At 44.9% G+C, this 13,805-nt stretch overlaps 1 protein-coding gene across 1 annotated transcript; it reads left to right on the plus strand.

Annotated features, from left to right (window-relative positions):
- The first annotated feature begins 101 nt into the window (after nucleotides 1-101).
- On the plus strand, nucleotides 102-8,447 carry smg8 (SMG8 nonsense mediated mRNA decay factor). Its single transcript, XM_035780085.2, has 4 exons — nucleotides 102-1,685; nucleotides 1,862-2,007; nucleotides 6,758-7,657; nucleotides 7,949-8,447. Exons 1-4 carry the CDS (start codon nucleotides 167-169, stop codon nucleotides 8,162-8,164), a joined length of 2,781 nt encoding a protein of 926 aa, XP_035635978.1. The 5' UTR covers nucleotides 102-166; the 3' UTR covers nucleotides 8,165-8,447.
- Nucleotides 8,448-13,805: the final 5,358 nt, after the last annotated feature.

Genomic DNA, 13,805 nt, shown 5'->3' on the forward strand with positions numbered 1-13,805 from the left:
AACATACATTTTTTACACAATTTCGGTATCCATAAAAGACCATACCTGTTTTGGTTGCGGGAACACAAAAATCCCTTGTTTCTACACGGAACATTTTACTTGTGTCCACGGAAAGTGGCCTTGTGCGCATATATTTATCTTCCCCACATTGATTTGGCCGGAAGAAATGGCGTTGCCCATGAGTTTGGGAGTGCTTCTAGAATCAGAAGTAATAGAGGATCCATTGTACAAAGATGACGGTCTATGTGTACTTGGTTTATTCGGTAAGACTGCGATGCAACCCGGATCGCCAAAAGAGTTTCTAATCAACACGCTCGCGGACAAGCACATCTATGATCTCTTCCGACTGGATGAGACCGACAATCAGAACAGTGGAGGCTTGATTCAGGCATACTACAGCCAAGAAAACCGCGTATTGTATCTGGTGCTTACTTCAGTTTGTGACAACCGACAGCTTTTGCGGGCGTGTGAATCTTTGAGTGCGGGCATCGGACACTCCGATGCGCATGAATCGTGGAAAGGGGCGGATAAACAGCATTGTTTAGCATTGCTCTATCTCTTCTCCTTGTGCCATGTCCTGCTACTGGTCCATCCTACATGCTGCTTTGATGTCACCTATGACAGATTGTTCCGTGCTGTGGATGCACTTCGTCAGAAAACTCTGCCACTACTACGTGCTGCCATTAAGGATTCCAACATATCCAAAGAATGGAAGGTGAACTGCCGCCCCTGTCCCCCACGCCTCCTATTTGTATTCCAGATGAATGGAACCCTGAAAAGCTGTGGTGGAAATGGTTCAGATCCTTCTGTGGGAAATGCTGACAAGCCCAAGAAACACTCTCCACGAAGACGTCTACAGCATGCATTGGAGGACCAGATATATCGCATTTTCCGGAAAAGTCGGGTCCTCACCAACCAGAGCAGTAATTGCTTGTTCACTGTCCCTGCTAACCAGGCGTTTGTGTATGTGGTGCCAGGGCCAGAGGAGGACCCAGTGGCAGCCGTGCTGGGGCAGCTGCGCTCCAACTGCGCCCTGCGAGAAAATGACACCAACACCTCAGTATCTGGACACAGGCGCTATCAACAAATGCGTCACTCTGCTAGACATCCATCCTTCAATGTAGAAAGCAGCAGCCTCTCAGGGGGGCAACTAGTGGACTGTAGTCTGAAGGAGTTCCTTTGGCAGCATGTTGAGCTGGTGTTGACCAAGAAAGGCTTTGACGACAGCGTCGGGCGCAATCCACAGCCTTCCCATTTTGAGCTTCCAACTTACTCCAAGTGGGCCCAAGTTGCCTACAGGCTGCATCAGGTTATGATAGCCAACACCGATGAGGAAAGTGCTGAGCTATCCGTAAAAGTGCAGAGTCAGCTTAAAGTGTTGGAGGGTTTCCTGGACACGGATGCCAAGTTCTCTGAGAACCGCTGTCAGAAAGCCCTGCCGCTGGCACATAGCACCTACCAGTCCAACCTTCCCCATAACTATACCACCACGGTGCACAAAAACCAACTGACACAAGCACTTCGGGTCTATAGTCAGCATGCACGTGGCGTAGCTTTTCAGCGCTATGCCTTGCAGTTGCATGAGGACTGCTACAAGTTCTGGAGTAATGGGCATCAGCTATGTGAAGAGCGCAGTCTGACGGACCAACACTGTGTGCACAAGTTTCACCTGCTGCCTCGGCCAGGTAAAGCCTCAATCACTACCATACAGAAAATGAGAAATTATAGTATTTTCCATATTTAAAACACATAGGTATCATAACAGGTATCAACATAGTTGGTAATCGGTGTATCTCAGAATATCAATTTTGAACTATATTGTTATGGCTAACAACTGTCTTCTATGTTACTGTATCTGCAGGTGAGAAGCCAGAGATGGACCACAACCCACCCATCCTCAACCACAACAGCAGGGGGCGTTCCACTGGCTCGTGTAACTGTGGCCGGAAGCAAGCCCCTCGTGAGGACCCCTTTGCCATCCAAGCTGCCAACTATGACTTCTACCAAGTTAGTATCCATCATTGTTTATGCAGAACTTTGTTCTAAAGCAGTATCCACACCCATTGGATTTGGTGAACATAATAAAGTGGCCATATACAGAAAAGCCAAAGGCTGGGCCTAAAATAGTGTCAGATCATATAACACATTTAGTAGTGATTCATATGTTTAAAAAAAGTTGGTCTGATGTGTGTAACGTGGAGCATCCAGACACTGCACTTGATGCATTTATGACATTGTTTCTTCCAGTTATTGATAAGCCTGGCCCTATTAAGAAACGGACTGTTAGAATTGATGAGGAATTGGAAAATTATGTTTGAGAGCGATTAAGCAAAAGGAGTGGCTAATAAGTCTAGCTGCACATCTGATTGGCAAACTTACTGTAAATTGAGAAATTGTGACTGAACAAAAAGAACTACAAAACAAAGACCAATAATATAAAGTATGATGGAAAAAAGCTTTTGGAGTACATTAAATTAAATTATGGACAGAAAGACATTCAACTCCACATTTTATTGAAACAGAAGGCTGTCATCACAAAACCTTTTTATATTGGCAATTATTTTAATGACTTTAATTGCCAAAGTGGGCAAACTCGGGCATGAAATGCCAACAACAAACTGTGAGACATCATATTCATGCATTAAATACCTAATATTTAAAGAAAAGCATTGCAATTTTGAATTCTGTAAATATAGTGTGGGAGAGGTGGGGAAAGTATTGTTGTCCATCAGTAATGAGAAACCACTTGGTATTGACATTTTAGATGGAAAGCTACTGACAATGTTGGGGGACTATATTGTCACTCCTGTTTAACTTGAATCTGAGCCCCTGAAAGGTGTTTGTCCTTGGTCCTGGATGGAAGGAAAAGTCTGGACATTGGACATACAGTGCATTAGGAAAGTATTCAGACCCCTTCCCGTTTTCCACGGTTTATGTTACAGCCCTATTCTAAAATGGATCAATAATTGTTTTCCTCTCAACAATCTACACACAAATACCCCATGATGACAAAGTGAAAACAGGTTTTTAGAAATTTCGGCAAATGTATAAAAAACCACCACAAGTATTCAGACCCTTTGCTATGAGACTCGAAATTGAGCTCGGATGCATCCTATTTCCATTGATCATCCTTGATGTTTTGACAACATGATTGCAGTCCATCTGTGGTAAATTACATTTATTGGACATTATTTGGAAAGGCTGTCTATATAAGGTCTCACAGTTGGCAGTGCATATCAGAGCAAAAACCAAGCCATGAGGTCGAAGGAATTGTCTGTAGACCTGCAAGACAGGTTTGTCAAGGCACATATCTTGGGAAGGGTATCAAAACATTTCTGCAGCATTGAAGGTCCCCAAGAACACAGTGGCCTTTATCATTCTTAAATGGAAGAAGTTTGGAACCACCAAGATTCTTCCTAGAGCAGGCCGCCCGGCCAAACTGAGCAATCTGAGGAGAAGGACATTGGTCAGGGAGGTGACCAAGAACCCGATGGTCACTCTGACAGAGCTCCAGAGTTCCTCTGTGGAGATGGGCGAACCTTCCAGAAGGACAACCATCTTTGCAGCACTACACCAATTAGGCCTTTATGGTAGCGTGGCCAGACGGAAACCACTCCTCAGTAAAAGGCACATGACAGCCCACTTGGAGTTTGCCAAAAGGCAGCAAAAGGAATCAGACCATGAGAAAGAAGATTCTCTGGTCTGATGAAACGAAGATTCTTGGTCACCTTCTTCCCCGATTGCTCAGTTTGGCCGGACAGCCAGCTCTTGGAAGAGTTTGGGTGGTTCCAAACTTCTTGGACATTCAATGCTGCAGAATTTGTTGGTACCCTTCCCCAGATCTGTGCCTGGACACAGTCCTTGAGCTGTTCTTGTCTATTGCTGTTCTGTATTATGTCGTGTTTTGTGCTTCAGAATACTAAAGTACTATATCCACCAACAGATCTCTGCAGACAGCCCGGTCTCATAGACTAGGCGTAACATACTAAATATAAGACCGGGACTCTCAAATTAGTATGATATGTTACATTTGATATGGTTACATGAGCCAGATGGTTTTTGTTGTTTTTTTTCCTCCCCAATTTTGTGGTATCCAATTGGTAGTGGTCTTGTATCATCGCTGCAACTCCCATATGGGCTCGCGCGAGGCGAAGGTCGAGAGCCATGCGTCCTCCGAAACACAACCCAACCAAGCCGCACCAATGTGTCGGAAGAAACACCGTACACCTAGCGACTTGGTCAGCGTGCACTGCGCCCGGCCCACCACTACTGTGCGACGAGACTAGGATATCCCTCCTGGCTAACCTGGACGATGCTGGGCTAATTGTGTGCCTCCCGGTCGCGACAGAGCCTGGGCTCGAACCCAGAATCTCTGGTGGCACAGTGCCTTAGACCATTGCGCCACCCAGAGGCTGGTTACTTAAGGCAAAAATGAAAGCAAGGTGGTTGGTAATGGGTGTACCTATAACGCGAATGTCTAGCAAACCAAAGGTTGTGAGTTCGAATCTCATTATACTACGCTATTATTTTAGCTAATCACCAACTTTTCAACTACTTGACACCTACTTAGCGTGTTAGCTAACCCTTAACCCTAGCCTAGCTAATGTTAGCCAGCTAGCTAACGTTAGCCACCTAGCTAGAATTCCTAACATGTTTTTCAAATTTGTAATATATTGTACATTTTGCAATTTTTTTTACATATAATATGAATTGTTAATTGTATCATAAGAAATGAGCGCTGGACATCCACAAACTAGTACATACTAGAGGTCGACCGATTATGATTTTTCAACACCAATACCGATTACCGGAGGACCAAAAACTGCCAATTAATCGGCAGATTTAATAAAAAAAATCATAAAGATAATATTTCATAATAATAGTAATAATAATAATAATAATAAAAAATATATATATATTTTTTATAATGATAATTACAACAATACTGAATGAACACTTATTTTAACTTAATATAATACATGAATAAAATCAATTTAGCCTCAAATAAATAATGAAACCTGTTCAATTTGGTTTAAATAATGCAAAAACAAAGTGTTGGAGAAGAAAGTAAAAGTGCAATATGTGCCATGTAAGAAAGCTAACGTTTAAGTTCCTTGCTCAGAACATGAGAACATATGAAAGCTGGTGGTTCCTTTTAACATGAGTCTTCAATATTCCCAGGTAACAAGTTTTAGGTTGTAGTTATTATAGGACTATTTAATAATAATATAATAATAATAATATACTATTATATATATATATATATATATATATATATAGACTATTTCTCTCTATACGATTTGTATTTCATATACCTTTGACTATTGGATGTTCTTATAGGCACTTCAGTATTGCCAGTGTAACAGTATAGCTTCCGTCCCTCTCCTTGCCCCTACCTGGGCTCGAACCAGGAACACATCGACAACAGCCACCCTCGAAGCAGCGTTACCCATGCAGTGCAAGGGGAACAACTACTCCAAGTCTCAGAGCGAGTGACATTTGAAACGCTATTAGCACACACCCCGCTAACTAGCTAGGCATTTCACATCGGTTACACCAGCCTAATCTCGGGAGTTGATAGGCTTGAAGTCATAAACGGCTTGAAGCATTGCGAAGAGCTGCTGGCAAAACGCACGAAAGTGCTGTTTGAGTGAATGCTTACAAGCCTGCTGGTGCCTACCATTGCTCAGTCAGACTGCTCTATCAAATCATATACTTAATTATAACTTAATAACACACAGAAATACGAGCCTTAGGTCATAAATATGGTCGAATCCGGAAACTATCATCTCGAAAACAAGACGTTTATTCTTTCAGTGAAATACGGAACCGTTCCGTATTTTATCTAGCGGGTGCCATCCAGAAGTCTAAATATTTCTGTCACATGACACAACCTTCAATGTTATGTCATAATTACGTACAATTCTGGCAAATTAGTTTGCAACGAGTCCAGGCGGCCCAAACTGTTGCATATACCCTGACTCTGCGTGCAATGAACGCAGAGAAGTGACACAATTTCACCTGGCTAATATTGCCTGCTAACCTGGATTTCTTTTAGCTAAATATGCAGGTTTAGAAATATATACTAATGTGGATTGATTTTAAGAAAGGCATTAACGTTTATGGTTAGGTACACGTTGGAGCGCCGACAGTTCTTTTTCACGAATGCTCACCGCATCGGTTTTATATGCAACGCAGGACACCCTAGATAAATTAGTAATATCATCAACCATGTGTAGTTAACTAGTGATTGTGGTTGATTTTTTTACAAGATAAGTTTAATTCTAGCTTGCAACTTACCTTGGCTTCTTACTGCATTCGCGTAACAGGCAGGCTCCTTGTGGAATGCAATGAGGGGCAGGTGGTTAGAGCGTTGGACTAGTTAACTGTAAGGTTGCAAGTTTGAATCTCAGAGCTGACAAGATAAAAAGCTGTCGTTCTGCCCCTGAACAAGGCAGTTAACCCACTGTACCTAGGCCGTCATTGAAAATAAGAATGTGTTCTTAACTAACTTGCCTAGTTAAAGGTGTAAAAAAAAAATGTTTGCCTAAATCGGCGTCCAAAAATACCATTCCGATTAATCGGTCGACCTCTAGTACATAGCATACGAAACGTAACAATTCATACTAAATGGAGTGTCGCCGATTTACGTACGGAATAATACAAAATGTTCTGAGACCAGGTTGTTGAAGAGGACACCAGCATAACCCCCAACTGTACCTCAGTCTTTTCACTTTCTCACCCTGTTGCCCTGTAGATGCTTGAAGAGAAATGCTGCGGGATGCTGGAGAGGATCGACTTTCCTGTTTTCCAGCCGAGCACCCCAGATCCAGCCCCAGCCTGCGAAGAAGCACCCAGGTCCCCTGAGGTGGCAGCCCCAGTCCTGTCGTCAGGGTCAGAGCCATCAGAGGTGGAGAAGCTGAAGGAGAGTATACCAGCATCCCACACCCCTGGGGAGAGCACCAGCCTCAGCCTGGCCCTCAGCCTGGGTCAGTCCACTGACAGCCTGGGGCCCTATGGAGACGGAGTGGGAGGCGAGGGCCAGGAGAAGAGGCCCGGCCTGGTAGACCGCCAGGCCTCCACCGTGGAGTACCTCCCAGGCATGCTCCACTCAGGCTGCCCCAAAGGCCTGCTGCCCAAGTTCTCTAGCTGGTCGCTGGTCAAGCTGGGCCCCGCCAAGGCCTACAACCCCCACACTGGCCTGGAGCAGCCAGGCTTCCTGCCTGGCTCCTCCTTTCTCCTGCCCTGGGACGTAGTGATTCGCTCCCGCTCTGAAGATGAAGTGGGCCTAACTGAGCCCCTGGATGGGGGACCCTCTTCCTGGCCGGCCCCCAACAAAGCCCTAGTGGGAAAGCGGGGGAGCACAGGGGGCCTTGGTAGGGGACGCAGGCGAGATGACGTGGCCCGGGCCTTCGTGGGCTTTGAGTACGAGGACAGTAGGGGTCGGCGTTTCCTTAGCTCAGGGCCTGATAAAGTGGTGAAGGTGCTGGGTCCTGGAGGGGCAAAAGAGCTGGCCACCAGGGTCCTGAACACAGACATGCCCCTGTACATCCCTTCTCCAGCCCAGGGGCGCGGCCTGAAACCCAACTATGCCCAGCTGGCGCGTCTCTACATTGTTGTACCTGATGCCCACCTGGAGATAACACTTAACCCACAGGTACACCTGCCTGGCCTTCATTTACCTGTCAACTGGTGTTTGTCACAAGTTAATTATTCTCATGTTTTCTACATCTATAAGTAAATTCCTCACTTCTCGTGTTTTCCTGGTGACAAACACCAGTTATGCTAAACTCTCAATGCATTTAGAACTGGACTCATTTTGAGTTGTTAGTGTAGTAACAGGTTGTGTCGACTGGAATTTTTTTTTTTTTGTGCAAATAGTCCCTTTGTTGATTGCGATGTAATGCTTTAATGTTGACTGTAAAACACTGCCCCTTTTTCTTCTTAGGTCCAACTGGGCTCTCCACCCTGTTCAGTGTTCCATCCAGAGCAGACGGAGCTGGTGCTGCCCCCTGATGGCCTGTGGGTCCTACGTTTCCCTTACTCCTACGTCACAGACCGTGGCCCATGTTACCCACCTAAAGACAATCAGCCCCTGGCCAACTACAAGGTCCTCAGAGGCATCTTGCGTGCCAACACTGTCAGCCCCCTTCCACCACAGTAACCCCCACTCATAACATTGCACCGCAAAGTGGCTCTCACTTACTTGCAAGGTTATTGTAAAAATGACTGTTGGTTGGACCGTGACCTCTTGCCTGGTGATGTTTTATCCCCCAACAAATTATTTTGAGTTAAATGGAATTGGGCTGGATTAGTTTATTATGAATGGCAATCTCATAAAATAAAAGTGTTGGTCTGCGCACAACTGCATTTCCACTTGGATATATTCAAATTGAAGATATTGATCTCATATCTATTGAGAAGAGAATAAATGGCATCTTATGGATGATCCTTGTCTGTTGGCTTTATTCACTGTTATTGTGCACACTCAATCCATCCAGAGGCTTATTTTGAATTTGACTCTATGATCATTATTCAGACAACCATTGCTCGCCTCAGGTAGAGTAGATCATGATAAGCTATAGACCACACTATCTACCTAGAGAGTTTCTGTATTTTTCGTAGCTGATTACATACCACGAGACTGAGGCTGGCACTAAGACAGCATTTAAAAGAGCTTTAACCAAGAAAACGCTCACCCAGAGGTGGCGCTCCTAGTATCCGGGGACTTTAATGCAGGGAAACTTAAATCCGTTTCACCAAATTTCTATCCGCATGTTAAACGTGCAACCAGAGAGAGAGAGAAATTCTAGACCACCTTTACTCCACTCTACAAAGCTCGCCCTCCATTTGGAAAATCTGACCATAACTCTATCCTCCTGATTCCTGCTTACAAGCTAAAAATTAAAGCAGGAAGCACCATTGACTCAGTCTATAAAAAAGTGGTCAGATGAAGCACATGCTAAACTACAGGACTGTTTTGCTAGCACAAACTGGAATATGTTCTGGGATTCCTCCGATGGCATTGAAGAGTACACCACATCAGTCATTGGCTTCATCAATAAGAGCACCAATGACGTCGTCCCCAAAGTGACCGTACATACATACTAGAGGTTGACCGATTTTAAGATTTTTCAACGCCGATACCAATTATTGGAAGATCAAAAAAAAGCAGATACCGATTTAATCGGCTGATTATTATACATATTTGTAATAAATTACAACAATACTGAATGAACAATGAACACTTATTTTAACTTAATAAAATATAGTCTCAAATAAATGAAACATGTTCAATTTGGTTTAAATAATGTGAAAACAGTGTTGGAGAAGAAAGTAAAAGTGCAATATGTGCCATGTAAAAAAGTTACTGTTTAAGTTCCTGAGAACATATGAAAGCTGGTGGTTCCTTTTAACATGAGTCTTCAATATTCCCAGTTAAGAAGTTTTAGGTTGTAGTTATTATAGGACTATTTCTCGCTATACCATTTGTATTTTATATACCTTTGACTATTGGATGTTTTTACATTTACATTACATTTACATTTAAGTCATTTAGCAGACGCTCTTATCCAGAGCGACTTACAAATTGGTGCATACACCTTATGACGACCAGTGGAACAGCCACTTGCATCTAAATCTTGTTGGGGGAGAAGGGGTGAGAAGGATTACTTACCCTTACTTACCCTATCCTAGGTATTCCTTGAAGAGGTGGGGTTTCAGGTGTCTCCGGAAGGTGGTGATTGACTCCGCTGTCCTGGCGTCGTGAGGGAGTTTGTTCCACCATTGGGGGCCAGAGCAGCGAACAGTTTTGACTGGGCTGAGCGGGAACTGTACTTCCTCAGTGGTAGGGAGGCGAGCAGGCCAGAGGTGGATGAACGCAGTGCCCTTGTTTGGGTGTAGGGCCTGATCAGAGCCTGGAGGTACTGAGGTGCCGTTCCCCTCACAGCTCCGTGGCGAGCACCATGGTCTTGTAGCGGATGCGAGCTTCAACTGGAAGCCAGTGGAGAGAGCGGAGGAGCGGGGTGACGTGAGAGAACTTGGGAAGGTTGAACACCAGACGGGCTGCGGCGTTCTGGATGAGTTGTAGGGGTTTAATGGCACAGGCAGGGAGCCCAGCCAACAGCGAGTTGCAGTAATCAAGACGGGGAGATGACAAGTGCCTGGATTAGGACCTGCGCCGCTTCCTGTGTGAGGCAGGGTCGTAAGCGGATGTTGTAGAGCATGAACCTACAGGAACGGGACACCGCCTTGATGTTAGTTGAGAACGTCAGGGTGTTGTCCAGGATCACGCCAAGGTTCTTAGCGCTCTGGGAGGAGGACACAATGGAGTTGTCAACCGTGATGGCGAGATCATGGAACGGGCAGTCCTTCCCCGGGAGGAAGAGGAGCTCCGTCTTGCTGAGGTTCAGCTTGAGGTGGTGATCCGTCATCCACACTGATATGTCTGCCAGACATGCAGAGATGCGATTCGCCACCTGGTCATCAGAAGGGGAAAGGAGAAGATTAATTGTGTGTCGTCTGCATAGCAATGATAGGAGAGACCATGTGAGGTTATGACAGAGCCAAGTGACTTGGTGTATAGCGAGAATAAGAGAGGGCCTAGAACAGAGCCCTGGGGGACACCAGTGGTGAGAGCGCGTGGTGAGGAGACAGATTCTCGCCACGCCACCTGGTAGGAGCGACCTGTCAGGTAGGACGCAATCAAGCGTGGGCCGCGCCGGAGATGCCCAACTCGGAGAGGGTGGAGAGGAGGATCTGATGGTTCACAGTATCGAAGGCAGCCGATAGGTCTAGAAGGATGAGAGCAGAGGAGAGAGAGTTAGCTTTAGCAGTGCGGAGCGCCTCCGTGATACAGAGAAGAGCAGTCTCAGTTGAATGACTAGTCTTGAAACCTGACTGATTTGGATCAAGAAGGTCATTCTGAGAGAGATAGCGGTAGAGCTGGCCAAGGACGGCACGCTCAAGAGTTTTGGAGAGAAAAGAGAGAAGGGATACTGGTCTGTAGTTGTTGACATCGGAGGGATCGAGTGTAGGTTTTTTCAGAAGGGGTGCAACTCTCGCTCTCTTGAAGACGGGAGGGACGTAGCCAGCGGTCAGGGATGAGTTGATGAGCGAGGTAAGGTAAGGGAGAAGGTCTCCGGAAATGGTCTGGAGAAGAGAGGAGGGGATAGGGTCAAGCGGGCAGGTTGTTGGGCGGCCGGCCGTCACAAGACGCAAGATTTCATCTGGAGAGAGGGGAGAAAGAGGTCAGAGCATAGGGTAGGGCAGTGTGAGCAGAACCAGCGGTGTCGTTTGACTTAGCAAACGAGGATCGGATGTCATCGACCTTCTTTTCAAAATGGTTGACGAAGTCATCTGCAGAGAGGAGGAGGGAGGGGGGGGGAGGATTCAGGAGGGAGGAGAAGGTGGCAAAGAGCTTCCTAGGGTTAGAGGCAGATGCTTGGAATTTAGAATGGTAGAAAGTGGCTTTAGCAGCAGAGACAGAGGAGGAAAATGTAGAGAGGAGGGAGTGAAAGGATGCCAGGTCCGCAGGGAGGCGAGTTTTCCTCCATTTCCGCTCGGCTGCCCGGAGCCCTGTTCTAAAGAGGCACTTTAGTATTGCTAGCCTAATCTCGGGAGTTGATAGGCTTGAAGTCATAAACAGCATTGCTAAGAGCTGCTGTTTGAATGAATGCTTACGAGCCTGCTGCTGCCTACCACCGCTCAGTCAGACTGCTCTATCAAATATCAAATCATATACTTAATTATAATAAAAACACAGAAATACGAGCCTTTGGTCATTAATATGGTCAAATCCAGGAACTATAATTTCGAAAACAAAGCGTTTATTCTTTCAGTGAAATACGGAACTGTTCCGTATTTTATCGAAAGGGTGGCAAGTCTAAGTATGACTGTTACATTGCACAACCGTCAATGTTATGTCATAATTATATACAATTCTGGCAACTAAATTACTGTCTTTGTTAGGAATAAATGGCCTTTCAACAGTTTGCAACGAGCCAGGCGGCCCAAACTGCTGCATACAGTGGGGCAAAAAAGTATTTAGTCAGCCACCAATTGTTCAAGTTCTCCCACTTAAAAAGATGAGGCCTCTAATTTTCATCATAGGTACACTTAAACTATGACAGATAAAATGAGAAGAAAAAAAATCCAGAAAATCACATTGTAGGATTTTTAATGAATTTATTTGCAAATTATGGTGGAAAATAAGTATTTGGTCACATACAAACAAGCAAGATTTCTGGCTCTCACAGACCTGTAACTTCTTTAAGAGGCTCCTCTGTCCTCCACTCGTTACCTGTATTAATGGCACCTGTTTGAACTTGTTATCGGTATAAAAGACACCTGTCCACAACCTCAAACAGTCACACTCCAAACTCCACTATGGCCAAGACCAAAGAGCTGTCAAAGGACACCAGAAACAAAATTGTAGACCTGCACCAGGCTGGGAAGACTGAATCTGCAAAAGGTAAGCAGCTTGTTTGAAGAAATCAACTGTGGGAGCAATTATTAGGAAATGGAAGACATACAAGACCACTGATAATCTCCCTCGATGTGGGGCTCCATGCAAGATCTCACCCCGTGGGGTCAAAATGATCACAAGAACGGTGAGCAAAAATCCCAGAACCACACGAGGGGACCTAGTGAATGACCTGCAGAGAGCTGGGACCAAAGTAACAAAGCCTACCATCAGTAACACACTACGCCGCCAGGGAATCAAATCCTGCAGTGCCATACGTGTCCCCCTGCTTAAGCCAGTACATGTCCAGGCCCGTCTGAAATTTGCTAGAGAGCATTTGGATGATCCAGAAGAAGATTGGGAGAATGTCATATGGTCAGATGAAACCAAAATATACCTTTTTGGTAAAAACTCAACTCGTTGTGTTTGGAGGACAAAGAATGCTGAGTTGCATCCAAAGAACACCATACCTACTGTGAAGCATGGGGGTGGAAACATCATGCTTTGGGGCTGTTTTTCTGCAAAGGGACCAGGACGACTGATCCGAGTAAAGGAAAGAATGAATGGGGCCATGTATCGTGAGATTTTGAGTGAAAACCTCCTTCCATCAATCAGCAAGGGCATTGAAGATGAAACGTGGCTGGGTCTTTCAGCATGACAATGATCCCAAACACACCGCCCGGGCAACGAAGGAGTGGCTTCGTAAGAAGCATTTCAAGGTCCTGGAGTGGCCTAGCCAGTCTCCAGATCTCAACCCCATAGAAAATCTTTGGAGGGAGTTGAAAGTCCGTGTTGCCCAGCAACAGCCCCAAAACATCACTGCTCTAGAGGAAATCTGCATGGAGGAATGGGCCAAAATATCAGCAACAGTGTGTGAAAACCTTGTGAAGACGTACAGAAAACGTTTGACCTCTGTCATTGCCAACAAAGGGTATATAACAAAGTATTGAGATAAACTTTTGTTATTGACCAAATACTTATTTTCCACCATAATTTGCAAATAAATTCATAAAAAATCCTACAATGTGATTTTCTGGATTTTTTTTCTAATTTTCTCTGTCATAGTTGAAGTGTACCTATGATGAATATTACAGGCCTCTCTCATCTTTTTAAGTGGGAGAACTTGCACAATTGGTGGCTGACTAAGTACTTTTTTGCCCAACTGTATAAGTTGGCTTATTTGTATATTTTGAAGTGAAGCATTTAAACTTTGTTTTAATTGTTAATGAACTAGTGTCAATGTTGATTAATCACATATCACAATCCTGCAATAAAGAGATGAATGTGTTCTGTCTGTAATGTTTCTGTGTTGTGTCCTGAAATGAGCATTTCCTTTTTGTCT

Source organism: Oncorhynchus keta, chromosome 11 (genome assembly GCF_023373465.1).
Source record: "Oncorhynchus keta strain PuntledgeMale-10-30-2019 chromosome 11, Oket_V2, whole genome shotgun sequence".
NCBI lineage: Eukaryota > Metazoa > Chordata > Actinopteri > Salmoniformes > Salmonidae > Oncorhynchus > Oncorhynchus keta.